The sequence below is a fragment of the Tetrao urogallus genome (assembly GCF_951394365.1).
Source record: "Tetrao urogallus genome assembly, chromosome: 1".
NCBI lineage: Eukaryota > Metazoa > Chordata > Aves > Galliformes > Phasianidae > Tetrao > Tetrao urogallus.
In genome coordinates this window covers 136,214,109-136,231,444 of record NC_136813.1, presented here as the reverse complement: position 1 = coordinate 136,231,444, position 17,336 = coordinate 136,214,109, and the positions used below count along the sequence as shown (strand labels likewise).

At 37.9% G+C, this 17,336-nt stretch overlaps 1 protein-coding gene across 1 annotated transcript in view; it reads left to right on the top strand.

Moving 5' to 3' along the window:
- MTPN (myotrophin) overlaps positions 1-7,156 on the top strand; it is a gene marked incomplete at both ends in the record, with an annotated part of 34,235 nt that extends 27,079 nt beyond the window's left edge. Inside the window, one exon of the mRNA XM_079537461.1 lies at positions 7,070-7,156. Coding sequence (XP_079393587.1) covers positions 7,070-7,156 — 87 coding nt within the window. The remainder of the gene's footprint in view (positions 1-7,069) is intronic.
- Positions 7,157-17,336: the final 10,180 nt, after the last annotated feature.

The following is a 17,336-nucleotide window of genomic DNA, read 5'->3' as shown; positions in this document are numbered from 1 at the left end:
TCCTGTTGATTAACAGTTACTGTGGCTGTAATGCTTAGAGTGTCAGTGAGTTAATTTCAGGATTTGTACATTATTTTAGTGTATGGTTTTGTACTAAATTGAATTTGCATCAGTGTTCATCTGGCTCTGTTTGATTGTATGTTGTACTGAAATGGGAAATACAAGCCTTGAGGGTAAGTTTTGGGTTAATTTAAATCTTTACTAGTGCATCAATGTCAATAATATAAAGGAATGCCTTTATCGTTCATATTTCTTACCGTTTCTATGTTGATGTGCTTTGTTACTCTTAATACTGGTATCCATGATGCAGTCCCACGTTACAGCGAAACCAATGCCAGGAAAACAGGGGATTCTGTTCAGTCATTTAATGCTATTCCCTGCATGTTTTAGCTGCTTCCTTGCAACAGCCCTGGCATTGTATGGCATATGTGTATCACTGACAATGACAGTACCTGTCACTCGTCCCTACTGCAAGTTATTTTTCTGTAGCCAGAGTCCTGGCAATCGAGGTCTTCAAATTTAAGTTGTATTGTAAATTTAGTTCCTTGTGTTAGTTACTGGAATTGGAGAAACACTGATGCTGACTCAACACAGAACAGAACTTATTTATTTTACTTTCACTTCTGTTGTTACCTTAGGACATTTTTCAGTGCTCTTGCACTGTGACATACCTGTTCCAGAGAGCTGTCTCTTGGGTTTATTCGCAGTTTTTGTAGGTGTACAATTAGAACTCAGTTTGTCTGTTTTACAGCTCACCTAGTGTCTGTGTTGCTCTCTTGTAAAGGGCAGATACTTGCTTGTTGCTATGTACTGCTTGCTTACTTTGTTGCCTCTGTTGTGGAAATGTTTGTTTTTTTTGTAGAGGATGGATGAGTTTCAGATGAAACTTGAGAATAAGAAAAAAGGAACAGATGTGACAATTAAGCTGTAATCTCTCTAGCTGGCTCTTCAGTATGTTTTATGTCCTCGTTTGCCTTTTACCTTCACTTCCAAAAGCACAAGTGGTTTCATTTTCTCCCTTGCCACACTTCATGATTATTCTTGAATATCTATTGGGAAAATATTTTCACTAAATACTGAAAATCTTTATGAAGAAATAGGGGGCAGTAACAATCCAAATGCACAATGATTTTGTTTAATAACAAGGTTTTGACCTTTGTATAGAAAATAATATTCAGCTATAATTATAGGCAGAATGAGACTTTGAGGAGGTGAGAAATGAAATAGGTTATTGAAAAAGTAGCTGTTGCTACACGCTCAGTGAGAAGGAATTTCATTGATAGGGATAATGAAGTCTAGAATTATTATGCTTGCTAGAATAGTGTATACCATGTTATGCTATCTCTCTTCTAATGTATTTTCAGGGAAATGGAACTGATTACTTTTATATGAATTTAAATTTCCTAGGCCTTACTTCCTTCCTCTTCCTTCTTTCTTCTTCTAAATGCATGAAATCATGTTTTGTGTCAACCACGACTTCCAATAATGACATAGCTAACATTTTCCAAACTATCTGCAGGTCCTGTGGCACTGGGCTACATACTAAAATCTGAACACTGTGAAAACTCCAGTGTAGAGTTCCTTCCTTAATCTTGTGCATATTATAATACCTTGTGATAGTTTCACACCAGTACGTAGCCAGGCTCCACTGTGCCATTTCACTCTGCTTCCTCAGAAGACAGGGGGTGAAAATAAGATGGGGGGAAAAAAAGTAATTGGTTCATATTAGGAGTGGGAGATAGCTCACAAATGATTGTTGTGGGCAAAAAAGACTTGGCAGGAGGAAGATGAATGCTTTTTATTGTGTATTGGTAACAGACAAGAGCAGTGAGAACAGAAAGCAAACTAAGAACATCTTGATCCACCATCCACCCTTTTCTACCCTCTTCCTCACAAGTGCACAGACGATGAAGGCTACAGTCAATCCATAGCACTTTGTCTCTACAGCTCTTTCATGATAACTCTCTGCCCCCGCTCCACATGAGGTCCCTCCCACAGGATTCTGTCCTTCTCAAACTAATCCTACATGGGCTTTCCACAGGTTGCAGCTTTCCAAGCACTGTACCAGTGTTGCTCTGTGCTGCAGGACCTATCCTTCAGGAAGTGTTCCAGCATAGGTCCCCGTGGGTGGAAGCTCCTCTAGATCTTTCGTTTCACTGTGGGGGCTCTCCATGACCTGTGGTTCCTTCAGGCCATGTCCTCTGCTACACTGTGGACCCTCTCCATGGCTGCGTGTGATGCCTGTACGCTACAAAGGATATCCTGTTCCTTTATGGGCCTCTCCTGGGCTGCAGGAACTTCTGCTGTGCACCTGGAACACTTCCTATCCTACTTCTGTACTGACCTTGCTGACTGAAAGGCTGTTTCTCTCACTCCTCTCTCCCAGTCACTGTCATGCAGCAGTTTCTTTCTTCCATCTGCTCTCCCAGAGGCACACCCAGCATTGCTTGTGACTCAACTCTGGCAGCAATGGGTCTCTTTTGGAGCCATCGGTTGCTGCCTATGATCTGACATGGGTCAGTTGTTTGGCACTGTACCTCTGCAACTCTCCCATTAACAGGACATTGCAGTGTAAACCCTATAGATACGGTGATTTCAGGAATTGCAGGATTACTGAAGAATAAAAATTTCTGTCTTTGGAAGGATAATAACAGTTAAATACACAGATTTGTGTAAATCAAAGCATTTAGCTCAAAATTACTTAGATTCTCTGCAAGCGTTTAAATAGTGGTGTTCTGTGAAAGGCAGATTAACCCTGTAACATTTGATTTGACCATGGAAGGTAAGAATATTCATCAAAAACAGTGAAGTGCTATGAAGAAGAATCATTCGATGGAATTTCCTACTAGGTTGTATAGAAAGTATTTGAAATATTATTTAATATTAGTGATTACAAGTGAGTACTCCAACAAGTTGAAGCAATATTTATTACAGCTGTTTGTTTTTTCTTCAAGTTTTTACTTACTGTGTTGGTTGCATGTATTTAACTCCCCGTGTTTTATTTGTGCAGTATTGTCTTCTATTCGTGAAACACTGCAAAAGCAAGTTATGGTTTTATGATTAAGTTACTTTGAACTGTGGCTTCACATGTTGCCATAGTTGATGGTGATAATCAAGTTCAGACATTTTTTTTGTGTATGAAATCAGATATAATCTAGATGTAGTTATTTTTTGTAAACAGTTTGACTTGCATTGTTTAAAACAAAATGCTGGTTGCGGTTTGCTGCAAATGTATTACGGTATATTAGAAGAAAACAGTGTGAATGTAGTTAGCTTTAGTCTAAAGAGCACTTTCCATTTGAAGTTCAAAGATAGGGCCTCCTGTCTTACTACTGCCTTAACAGTAATTATTTTTTATCAATTTTGCAGTATTTCTTCCAGGACTGAGAGACTTTAAAATATCTGTAGTCATTTTAAACAATGAAGTGGTTTGCAGCATACGGTGCTTTTTAAAGAAGGGCAGAACTGTCATATCTCATGTTGGGTTCTTTCACTTCTGCCTTTTCACTATTATTAATGTTAAGTAACATACTGTTTGAAGATATTCTACTCTTAGGGAGGAAATGAATTCAGTAGCTTTTGACAAATATGGAAATGAATTGTCTCGAATACCAGATGTGTGTTTAGCTCACATTACAAGGGAAAAAGGTATAAGCCTTCTACAAAACAAAATAACAATGAGTACTGTTAGCTAGGGAAGTAACTTCAGTCACTTCAGTTTGCTTTTAATTTTTGCAGGGTTAGCAGAAATACTTAGGTTTTTCTGCATTACAAATAAAATTCAAATTGTCCTGTGTTCTTCATGCACATTTTGTATTTGAGTTTTCCATGTGAAAAGATTTTTTTCTTCAGTGTACTGCAGAAGAAGCCAGCATCATTACAATGGAGGATATCAGTTTGAATGCTTCTAAAGAAGGTCTCTAATGTTTTTGTCTCTTATCTAGCAACTCGATCTCTGCTTACTGCTAAAAATGTTACCTAATTTAGTGGTTTTTTTTTTTTTTTTATTTAATCACCTTTTTCCTCTGAGAATGGCAGAATGGATGTCTTTGGAGAAAAACTGTAGATTTTACTACTTTGACTCATTTATTCCTCTGCTGTATTAGGGATTTTAGAGGCTTACATCTATATAGAAGTTTGCAAGTCTACTCACATTAGAATGTGTTCAGAAGCTTATTGTTCTGGAATTTATCCACATCCTTTTTCAACCAGCTGCCATTTGCCTCCATAAATTCATCTGGAACCTGATTCTGGAAGTTCACTCCTTGCTGTGTAAATCAGCTTTCTACTGGCTTGCTTCATCAGAGTTTTTTCAGTTCCAGAGTGTTTTCAGTTTAGTAACAGCTCTGTGTTGACTGTTTTTGTTTTTTTTTTTTTGGCTTTTTTTTTTCCTGAACTGCAGAGATACCTTAGTAACTGCTGTGCTCCCTGCAACATGTTTTGATACTTGGTATTATAAGAGTGCAAACATTCTTGTTTGTTGTTATTGTCCTGCCAAACAGTTTTGTGTGTGTGTGTATACATATATATACATATACACACACACACGCAGAAAAAGAACATAATGTAAGAGATTAATACCTTTTTTACTTCAGGGAAGTAAAGAATACTGTGGAATCTTTTGCTTTTACGAACTTGTAATTAAATTTGCTTCCTGGCAGTGCTGTGCTTTTAAAAATTAAAGTTCTCATTACCTGAACTTTATTATTTTTCTCCTATTGAATGCAGGCAGGAATCTTTCCGCTTAGCTTTGGGGCCATTCTCCTAACTTAAGAACACTGACTTTATTAAACAATATCCTACATTCAGTAAAAATGTTTTAAAAACTTCAAGTTTTGTGTTTCTGTAACTTCTCTGAAGTACAAATACATGATGACCACTCTGAAACTAATATCTCCTATTTAATTATGTTAGCCCATGTTGTCAAAGATGGATGTTGGTGGTATGGCAGTAGAGGTTGCACCTTCCCACCAATATTCCATTAAACTTTGTTGCAATGTGACAGATGGCAGCAGAAGGGCAGCCTGTCAGAGTGATGTCTGTCTGACATGGAAGTGTATACAAAACAAAGGTGTGTCATATTTGCATTCATTAGTGCTTGCTGAACCAAACAGTAGATGTGACCACAGTGAAGCAGTGAGTGGTGTGTTTCAGCAGAGGCAACAGTAAATAACCTTCACTAGTACTCATTTGTACAAGCACAGCTTGAAGTCACTGGTTCTTCGTCATTGGTTCTTCATTACTGGCTAATGCATAGCTAGTGGTGGTGACTGTATTAAAAAAGAGTATTTTGTAGCTTAGAATTTGGTCTATCAAATAGTGATACTGTGCTCTTTGTAGCTATTGTAGCTTCCATGGAAATAAGTAGGAGGCATTATATTATGAGCAAACTGCATTCTATAAGACAGTAAAACAGTCTTCAAAAAAAACTCTTCACTAAAAGCTCTTTTAAGTTGTCTTTTAATCCTAAATATTGTATGCTGACGGAGAGTGAAAGTTTTTTTAAGCTATAATTCAAGGTGAAGGATGCGTCACTTACTGTATAGATGACATAGAGATGTCATCTAGAGGCATCTAGAATGCCTTGAGGAGTGAACCTAATGAGGTCCAACAAGGCCAAGCGTTCAATGTAGGTCAAGGTAATTTCAGATATGTCTACAGACTGGGGGAAAAACTTGCTGAAAGCAGCCCTGTGCAGAAGTACTTTGCAGTGCTGATGAATGAAAAGCTGGACATGAAACAGCTGTGTGTGCTTGCAGCCTGAGGGACCGACCAACTTTATCTTGGACTGCATCAAAAGAAGAAAGGGTAGCAGGGTGTGAGAGGTGATTATCTCCCTGTACTCTGTCCTTGTGGGGAGTACTGCATCCGGGCCTTCAGTAGAAGAAGAGTGTGGAGCTGTTGAGCAGGTCCAGAGAAGGGTCACAAAGATTATCAGAGCACTGGAGTACTTCTCTTATGAAAGAAGCTTGAGGGAATTGGGCTTGTTTAGCTTGGACAAGATAAGGCTCTGGGAAGATCTCATTGCAGCCTTCTAGTACTTGAAGGGAGCTTTTAATCAAGAGGGAAACTGTTAACGTAGTACAGTGGTGATAAGAGAAGGAGGAATAGCCTTAAACTAAGAGAGAGAAAATTAGGTATAGATGTTAAGTGGAAATTTTTTGCTCAGAGGATGGTGAGGCACTGGCACAGACTGCCCAGAGAAACTGTGAATGCCCCATCTGTAAAGGAGCTCAAGGCCAGATTGGATAGGGCCTTTGGCAGCCTGATCTGGTGGGTAGCAGCCTTGCCCACAGAATGAGTTAACACCAGATGTTTCTTCCATGTGAGGCACAGGAGGTTAGATTTGTACTTATTCCCTGAACAGGTAATAAGTGAAACTGAGAACAGAACTCTGCAACACACGTTCTTGCCAAAGTGTGCCTGTATACAGTGTTCTTACTGTCAATTGACTGAACTAATGCAAGGATGCTTATCTTTCATGAAGAAATGTTTTGGAATCTTCACTTATTTTGGGGAAACATCTCTTTCAGGGAAACGTCTCTTGTAGTTCTTTATTCTATAGTAATTTTAATCATTAATATAACTATTCTTTTACAGTTTAGTTTGGGTTTCCATTTTTATGTACGTGACTAAGTGCTCAAAACAAACATGACTCTTTCCTTTTGGTTTTTTTTTTTTGTTCGCCTTCTGTGTTTTTGGTACTGTCTGCTTCTGTGCTTACTGTTCTCCTATTGCCCACTTGGCAGATTTCTGTTATCCTCTATGAAGTATTGACAGATCTGTAAGTAAATTGTTGTACCCTTCTATGTTATCCTAGATTAATTGGTAACTTCTTGATCTTGTAGCTTGCTGTTCAACAAAAGTTACTTGACTTTTTTTTTTTCTAGTTATCAGGTTTGAGTGTTAGCTGTGTGGGATATAGTTAAATGTGGCCCATTTAATTTCTGTGTGAAAACTGGACTAAAAAACTGATGTAATCAGTATATTCAAGGTAAGTGGTGTGACGCACTTGATACTAATACAGCCTATCTTTTTGAATTCACCTTACTTCTCAATGTCTTTACAGGGTGCTGATAAGACTGTGAAAGGACCAGATGGACTAACTGCCTTTGAAGCCACTGACAACCAGGCAATCAAAACTCTTCTTCAGTGACGGATGGACTGTTATCTTATATGTCTCTCCTGTGGCCTCACACTGCTGCCTGTCTGTCACTCTTTGCATCTTCCAGCTTCTTCAGCTAAATACTTTGGGGGGAGGGAAATTCTTGATGAATCAGACTAGTTAGGGGCCTGTATCAAAGGTTGTTTTGGAGAGGGTTGATAACTATTATGAACAGTGTTGCGCTAGGACTTCTTTTCAGTGCACAATCTCTTCCCGTCTCTAGTGAAAACAGAAGAAGACCATGATGTTGAATTTTTGGCTTGTAAACTGCCTACGTTAGTACTGAGGTTTCTGTTGAAAGATTCCCTTAGATGGAAGTACTGTTCTATGTACTTGAAGCTAATTGTGAAGAGGACAGTAGTCCCATGCTATTAGTGTCTGCCATAATCTGAAGTGTAGTAATGTAGGTGACTGGGTTGCTTTTCTCTTTTCTCTCTGTGGGTAGCTTTCTTCTTCTGACTAAAGCTTGTGTTGCAGTTTTGAGGACTTTTGATACTAGTTATTGGAGCAGGTTTTTTTTATTGACTAATTGGATGTCACACTAATGCTTTTCTGACTCTTGAGTAATCCAGGAAAGATGACTTGAGGTATGGTGTTATTACACTCGAGAATATCTGCTAATGTACTTCTGGAGGCAGGAATTTGAGGTTTCTCTTCCCTTTGTGTGTTCTACTCCAGGATAGAGACTTAAAACAGCTGTGTGAGAGAGTTAAAAATATCATTGTACTTACTTTTAAAAGGACTGTATGATGGAATTTCCTTACCATGTCAGCATAAAATCTACAGATGTTTATGAAAGTAGCAAGCTGTTTGGTACACAAAGATAATCAAGTTGTGCATCATGAACAGTAATTACTTAGACATTCATGTCAGGTGCATACTGTTGCTGAACTTCTCTGGTAACCATTTGAGTTACTTGTAAACTCTCTAAGTTGAGATGTTAGAAAGGCTTACAAGTCAAAGACTTAACTTGCTCTTTTTACTGGAGAAGTCAAAACTATTAATTGTGGATATCTTTGAATTAGTATTTCATAGTTTGCTGAAGAAATGTTAAATATCATTATTAAAGAATGGGCCTTTTTCTGAAAGTTCCCACTGGAACCACACCACATGAACTATTGTCTTTTAGTTATTTTACCACTGAATATGACAGTACTGGGACAGCTGTGATGGAAGATATTTAGAAATTGTGGTAGAGATTCCTGTCACATCTTACAGTCCTCAGGAATGTCAGATTGTGGCTTTTATTTTGAGAATTTTCTCTGGTGATTCACCCAAGTCTGAATAACAGATTTTATTAAACAAAAGCGTATGCCACGAACTCGAACATCTTCCTCTATTTGGAATACAGATTTCAAACTTTCTGATAACATACAGAATACAGAAGACAATGTATATAATATCTCATGCTGAATTCTTAAAAGTAGCAGATATTACTTTGATATCACTGTTGAAATTGAGTGGGTATGTAGAAATAAATAGGCTGGTGACTACCACTCGTAAATATTTAATGGAGACTTAGTTTTACTTGAATCATGTTGCATATTATTATTGAATGTCTCAGATATAAAAAGCCTTGCATTTAGATTGTAAAATGAGAGCAGAAACTGATTTGCATGTACACATCCCATAAGAAAAGCAATGGAGAAAACAATCAACTCTGGCCATAAACTGTACAGTGCAATTACTCTTGGCTTCTTGGATATGGATGGCAGGAAAAGCAGAAGGACTGGAAGTCAGTGATAAAATAAATTGGTGAGCTGCTGATAAAAGATAAAGCATGTTTGGTGAACAGTGCTTTCAGTGACTATTTAAAGAACTCTTTAATCTCATCTCTGATCAGTGCTTAATTGTCATGTCATTGTGATAGTGTGGACACAAAATATAGGTTTAACTTTTTATTCAGCTATGAAAGAAACCAATTTTGGATTAAATTTGCCTCCATGTTATGCTATTCAATACTTAGCTATTAAAGTACTAGTCTAGAAAACTGCAATCTATTTTTACATGGAAAAACTTGATTATTCAAGTTCTTTTGTGTTACTTAGTGTCAAATTCTCTGGCTGTACTGTTTTTGGTATTTTTTTCCCCTGTATTCTTTACTGCCCTTCCCTTCAACTCACTTGAGTATTATCATAGTAAAGAAATACCATCTTTGTACTAACTCTTGTGGTGATTGACTGAGGTAATTTTGCCTCTCTTTTTCTATAGCTATGTGAACACCTTATTTTTTTTCTTAATTCGTTTGAGGGAAAAAATGCAAACAAACTTTGCAAACAAACTTCAGTGAAACAAATGTTAATCTGGCTGTAGTATACACCCAAGCTGCCTTTCCAGATAGTTAAAAGATGGCTTTTACTGTTTGACTGTAAAGAAGAAATACTTTTTTTCCTTTTCTTTTTGCATTACATGAAAAGTGATTGACAGTTTTGTCCAGGACTTTAAAAAGTAAAATAAAATAAAAAAAACATTTATAATTCTCTAGAAGCTGAGGTTGTTCATTCATTCCCTTTTTGTTAGCTACATTCTGTGGGAAAAAATTGATAGGTGGCTGCCTGTATTTTTGTATAGGTCCTAACTAGATGGAAATACCAAACTAAATCATTTTACTTTCTTTAAACAGCATTTAAATACATTCTCAGACTGGATTCACAAGTGTTTGGAAGATTGCTGTTCTTAAATACTTACCTTTGAAATTTGTGCTAAGTTATAACCTAAAATGTAGTTTGGATTTTGTGCCCTTTGCTCCTTGTTGTTAAGGGGAGCAAATGGGGAATAATGATGTGGTAGCTGAATAAAATTTTATCTTCAAATATAATATTGAAATATTAGCAGAAGAGGCTGATAAGAGTGGAGTGTCCTAGGTCAAGCAATTGCAGTGTTGCATGCAAAATTTCAAGATGAACTTGTCTTAATTATATTTTGTAAATGGATAAACATCTTTCTACGCAGTGATGGAAGAAAAGTAGTGCTTTGTGCATTTTGATATTTGACTTCCTCTTTTCACCATTGTTACCTGTTTTGACACAATTGGGTTCATTATCATGGTTCATAGACATCAGAATGCAAAACAATACTGTATTTTTAAGTTTGTGTTGCAAGAATGAATGGAATAAACTTGAATTGTGCGGTATGAATGTCTGGAGTTTTATTTCCCTTTTTTGCTCCTGTGTTTTATTAATCTCTTTGGCTACAACTCTAATTGCCTGGAGGGCATCTAACCTTTCACTTGCATTCAGAGTGATTGAAATATTGAGATACTTAGAATTCAAATGAGATCTAAGTATGTAAAGCTTTTAATTCTGTAGCCTGGTAGTCTACAGTTTTCATTTTTAAACGATGACGCATAATATGGAAGAATTTATCATGATTAACAGATCCAAGAGCCATTCTGTGGGTAGGAGGATGTCACTCCCAATGCATGTTAGGAAGACTATAAACTACTTCAGTTTTTATCAAATAAATGAGTTGTTTACAGAAAGCACAGCTCAAATCTAAATAAAATTGTCTTAAAAATGTGTATTCATTATTCATGTGCCCTTTGAGCTTCCAGTTAGAACTTTGTCACTAGTGATTTAAAACCCATTGCTTGAACAGTTTGATACTGTTTATTTTAAAATATGGATTTCTGAAGAAAAACATAGGAAGGTACTGTATTAAAGTTGGGAAATGGTATAAATTTGGAGAAGAGTATCTTTAAGGAAATCTGCTAAATTTTGGAAGCAGAATCTTAATGCCATATGCACAACTTTTCAGTCAGCATTGAAAGCAAAGAGAGATCGGTTCCCGTGTCCATCTTTTTTTGTTTGTTTTTAATGGAGAGCTTTTCTGTAGAATGAAATACCTGCTAATGTTCTTGCTAACCAACTTTGTCTGTTCATGTCAACATAACCTCATGTTTATCTAAGGAGGCTGGAACTAGTTAATCCTTAAAGTCCCTTCCTATCCAAGCCATTCTGTGTTTCTTTGATTCTATGATTTTTCAGCTCCCATCCTTCTGAAGTTGACCTGAAAAAGCAATTTATTTTTTTTTTCTAACTGAATAATTTTATTGCTTCTGTTTTGAGAGAAGTATATTCTCCTCAAAATAGTTTTGTTATGATTGGGCATCTTGGAACAGCTTTCCACTAAGTAATACCATAAACTGTAAGACATTAAGGACCTTCATTATTTGGAAAGCACTTAAAAGACTTCAAAGCCAAATAGCATTAACCCACTTGTTAAGTGAATCGCCGCTTTTCCCAGGAGTCATGCTTCTCTCTCCTTTGTGTTAGCAGTCAAAACAATGTTTCTATTAATTTTAAACTAGAAAAAGTTCCACTTAACTACTGTAATTTGCTTTTGTGATCTAATGTTAATTGGAAAATCTGGAAAGCCTTTTTTCAAAAAGGGTAAGTCCTGAACTTTTTTGATTCTTCACTCTTTAAATTGGTTCTGGAAAGCACCTGTGCACGCATGTCCATTCTCTTGTGTCCTAAATGTTTGGTTCTCTTGTTGCAGGCCTTTTTCCACAAGTACCTTCCTTCTGTACACACCTACAGAAAGCCTGCTGCTAAAATTACCTGAATTCTGATGCAGGCACACAAGTCATTTAAGAGTCTTCTCTTGCACTTGGTGATGTTGCTGTGGAGACCTCCAAAGTAGTCTGTCTCTTCCTGACCTAATAGATATAGGATAGCTCAGGTATCTACAGAGTTGTAGAGAAGAGTCCCAGTATGAACTTCTTGAATCATTAAGGAAGGAGAATGGCTTATTAGCATCTGAAATACGTTAGTGTTTTAGGTATATTTACTGGAAGGTATTACTACTGACATGTACACTTGCAGGTATTGACTGTTACTAGAAAGATGTTTTAAGCTTTCAGGTATCTTGTGTCTATGTCTTAAAGCTGCTCCTACTGAGAGTGTTTGCTGTATTTTAGTATGTAGGTTGCACCTGAAATTATGCCTTCTATTTTTTTTCTTATCAAAACTACAACAGATACAAAAAGGACAGTGACATTTAGAGCAAGCAAATTCTCAGCTACGAAACACAATAGTTCATTGTAGACACCACCATTAACTATGCATTTTGGCCAGCAATGAATAAGAGCCTGCATGCTGCACCAGCAAAAATGCGTGGCTGTCAAGAAAAGGGCTTGTCTTCTGCATTGCTGTTGCCCTGCTGAAGTGCACCACCCGCACCTTACTGTGCTGATGCCATTGTTTGGTCTCTGTGAACATTCAGCAAGCATACATGAGGGAAAACTTTTTCTCTCAGAGAGTGGTCATGCACTGGAGTGGCTGCCTGGGAAGGTGGTGGAGTCACCGTCTCTGGCAGTGTTTAAGAGGTGTCTGAATGAGGAGCTGCGAGATATGGTTTAGTAGCTTGTGGTAGCAGTGGTAATGAGAAGACAGTTGGGCTAGATGATCTTACAGGTCATTTCCAACTTTGTGATTCTATGATTCATTCATGAATGTGAGTGGGTGCCATTTTCTCCGCGTGGAGGAATTCAATGAAATACCTTTGCACTTCTGTAATAATTGGACAGATCAGTATGATGAGAAAGGCATTAGAACAGAGGTGTGATGACAGAAGGACTGGCACAATAGGAAGGTGCTATAAAAGAAGGGTGGAAGTTTATTCACCTGTATCAGAAGATTCCAGGTTTGCAGGGGGAATCCTCAACAAGGAGGCATCTCCAGGAGATCCTTCCCCAGTGGCACCCCTTCTGATCACTCAAGTGCTCCCAGGGCTCACCCAGTCTTTTCCCCAGGTGCTCAATCAGTGGTTCAGGCTGTGATTTCAACAGTTACCATATGTTCTATCCCTTCACAGCACGAACCAATGATTGAGTCAGCTGGAGTTGGCAATGCCATAAACCTTTGTATGTTCTTTTGGGACCAAAAAATTGTCAGATCAACACAGGGCCTCCAGTCCTGTCTGGGGGCCCTAGTTACAGGGGGGCCAGCATCCCCTGTCACCCAAGTGACTGCACAATTGCTAACTCTTTTTCCTCTGGTGGCTCAGGCATAGTGAGCCTGGGTCACTTGAGGAGGCTTTTTCCTTTTACTGGGTACTAGGAAATCTTTCAGGTTCCATACTGTTGTTGGTGTTATTTTTTCAATAGTTCTCACCCCAGGTTTTTTGGGGGTGATTCTTAAATTTCTAATTGTCCTCCAACTGACTCCATAGCTGGAGGAGGACATGATTGGGCCGGCGATCAATTTTTGCAAATTGAACCCCAGTCTGGATTATGTCATTAAACGTTTGTTTTCGGGATACCTGTATGGGTCCCAACTGAGGAGTCTGCGAGGAAGGTCTCCTGGTTTTAAATACAGGGAGGACCTCAGCCCCTTCCAGTGTTCGGATATTGCACCTGGTCTGAAGGCACTGTTTCTCTTAGACCAGACACCAATTGGGAAGCCTGTTGGATGATGGCCTGAGGCCACTGAGGGGTTTAGTATGGGCACCAGAGTGCCATACTGATGAAGAGGAGCTTCTTGTAATACGAGGTTCCTCCTCCCCGCTGAAAACTTAATCAAGTCTGGACTCTCAAAGGAATAGTCATATATTGCCTCTTTCATTCCTAGTTCTCTAACATAATTTTGAAGTTCCTCCATTGAGGTCCATAGACCAGTATTTATCAGAACATCACTTTGTTTGTCCATGTGACTCTATATGCCACCATTATCCATTGTATTAGAGAATGGTTTTTGTCATGCACCGCAGAGGCGTATAGCCTTTGTCTGAGAGCTGGCTGCTTGGTAATGAATGCCAGTTCAGAAATCTCAGGCCCATTAATTACCACACTTCTGGCTCCCATGTCCCATAATCTCAACAGTAAAGCCACTATGCTCTCTCATGATCTTTGCTTAAATCATTGTAACAGATCCATGAGCTCAGCAGCTGTGTACGGGCACACCATTACATGTAATGCATGTGCAGGGGGCCACTCCTCGGGTGCCAACCCTGCTGGTTGGTCTTGGATTTTCTTTGTCTTCTGAGTTATTACTGGCCTTATTTCTCGAGGACGTTCTCAGATTCTCTAGTTGGTTCTTAGTTTGCTTAGCCTTCTTCAGATCAACTAGGATCCAAGGATCCTGCTGGTCTTTTTCCCTTTCTAATGATGCGGATCCTCATTTCAAAGGCAAAGTTCCATTTAAAGATGGGGTAGTTTGCCCTGTCAAAGTTGTAATTTTATTTTCCAGTAATAACTGGAATAACATGACCAATCAATAAAAGTCAATCAAAATCAAATCAATAAATCAACTCAATCAAAATCAACTCAAAATCAAGTCAATAACATGAACTTTCAAAAGCTCATTTTCATCTTTTAAGTCTTCTTCTGCTGAGTGATATGTATTAATAGTAAGAAGCAGCCGCCATGCCATGGCAGATGCTGCTACTATTCTTTTTCAACTGTCAAAAAGTTTTGTCCTAATTTATTCAGGAAGTCAGACATTTTTGAAGAGGATTTAATAATGGAACCATTGTCCCTTATTGGTCCCCATTCTTTAATAATCCATGCAGCATTAAGCCATAGAAAACCTAGGAAATCCAGGGTTTCCCCTGTAGTCCCTCTGTTGGTGTATTTGGTTGTCCTTCATCCAACACATAATTTTTTTAAGGTAATCATCATAAATAAGTACCTGCCTGGATTGCCAAATGTAGCAACATTGGACAGATCAATATGATGGGAAAGGAGTTACAACAGAGGTGCAGTGACAGGACTAGCATGATAGAAAGGTGCTATAAAGAAAGGGAAAAGGATTGCTCCTCCATTAGAAGATTGCTGTTCACATCAGAAGATTCTAGATTCACAGGAGAAAGCTTCACCAAGGAGGGATCTCCCCGGGGCAGTCAGCCCTTAAATGAGGTCTAAGAGAGGTGCAGCCGTGGTAATGAGTGCTGGTGGCTATACAAATGTGCAGTATGTAATGGATTCTTTGAATTAACTTAATAAAACTGATCTTTATGACAAAACTTTTCAGTAAGGGCCAACACTTCTGAAAAACAGATGTATGTCAAATCTTCAGTGTAAGAGAAGATGCTTTGCTAGATCTAATTGAAAATGCATTGCTTCATTCCTGTTAACAGCAATTTATAGGACCCCTTTTAACACAGATGTAAATAACTCTTGCGGAAGTTTTCTGAATTCATTTGTATCATGAATTTTAATCCTTTGTAGAGTAACGTTAAGCCAAATGCTGTCCCAACAGGCAGTTTCATTAAATAAATAAATAAATCAAACTGCTCTATCAGCTACTTTTAATGTTTTGCTAGTACTGCAAAATCAAATTAAAAATATGGAAATAGAATGCTAATTTTAAACTACGTTAGTGAAAATGCAGGAAGTGACTGGAGAGGAACTGATGGTTACTGAAGGGTTTGCATTTTCCCAAGAGTGAAGAGGTAGAGGCCAAACTTCTGTCAGTGTAGATACAGAAGTGGGATGTGCCTTCATAATTATCCCTATTTAGTAAAGAAATGTACTGAGATTTTCACTGTGAATTGATTGTCTTCACCAAAGATAGCATCTTTTTAGGCACCGTGGAGAATAGAGGGAATTATTAGGTTTCTATGACGTTGATGAAAGAAAGTTTCAGGAACATTTCAGATCAGTTCGGACAGTGGACATGATGCTGACTTCAGCTTCCACAGAGTCTCTGATGACCAAACTGCTGAGTGATTGCATTATTTCATACTGCTTTCAAGGCAGCTTTTTGCATCTGTTTGCTCTTGCACACAAGATGTTCCCAAGTTTATAAACTGGGCTGGAGGATACAACAACAAGAACAAAATCTTTTAGAGGCACTTTTTTTAAGTTGTCTTTTTAATCTGTTTATACATCAGCTAATAATAATCAAAAAATAAGAAAATGGGGTTGAGGGGAAGGTGGAGGCAGTTATCTTTGCTTAGAGGTTTTCTCTCAGAATAAAGTTAATTTTACGGCCTAGCTTGATAAAGTAATGCAGTATTTACAAATAAACAAGAGTATAAAGGAAAACACCTCACTATTAGCAAAATGCTAGCTGTGAGTTGAGAAGTAAACTTTAAAAATGCCCCAAGGTGGTAAGAAAAGATCTTCAGTTATTTAAACTATAATTAAAATGTAGCTCTCATTAAAGCTATTCAGTAAGGGAATATGATTGTTCTTAATTGATAAATTTCTCATTTCAAGTTGCAGGGGACTCCATATTAGCCTAGGTTAATAACTGCAGTCTTAGGACTTGTCGTATTGTGTGCTGTTCTGGTTGATGAGTGATACGGAGTAGTAATGGCAGTGGATACATATCTGCATATAATTTTTATGACCATAATTCTTCCAAAACACTGAAGGTGAGAACATAAGAAGTTCATTTAATACGAAGTAAGGCCACTTCCCTCTTTGTGGTTTGTTATCTGTTCTTCTGATGAAAGTGAAAGATGAAGAAGCCCTGCTCTTCTCAACTTTGGCATACTCATCAGCGTTTTGCCACCTTGATTTGCTGTTTATAAGTAACACACACACACACACACAAAAAAAAAAAAAGGAATTTGCAAAGCCTTTTTGGTGCTCTGCAAGAGGGAGGTTCATTATTCCATTTTGGAGATAAATTTTGGAGAAGGAAAGGAGAATCAGAGTTGATTATGTAAACAGGAGGTAAAACTGAATTCAAAAGCCAAGAATGCCACAGCAGTGGAATCCACTCACCAACAAGGAACTTCCACATACAGTGGGAAATGTAGCATGTTCTTTTTGCATATTAACATACAAAATACAGGATCAGCGTAGGAAGTTTGTGAATTGACTTGATTTAGCAATAACAGATTAAGTCATTGTAACTGTGATTGTGAAACAAGTGGTGATACTGATCCAGTCCTAATTTAAGGAGCCTAAAAACTTCATTGGTTAATTGATGAGACAGTTTGTATGAGACAGCTCTTTAATACCAAGCAGACTTTGACTAGCTGCATTGTTTCCAGTGATGCATAGTACTTCTCTAGCCTTCTCTAGAATTGCTCATTCTCTTTGTAAGAAATAGTGCATCGATAATATAGCCTGCTTTGGACCTATCAGAATAGGAAGTGTATGTATTAGAGGGTTGGGTTTTTTTTCGAGGTATTTCTTGATAGTATGAAGCTGGGAGTCAGCCAAAATCACTAGCATAAATCAATATTTCTACCAAACTTACTGTTCATTAAAAGA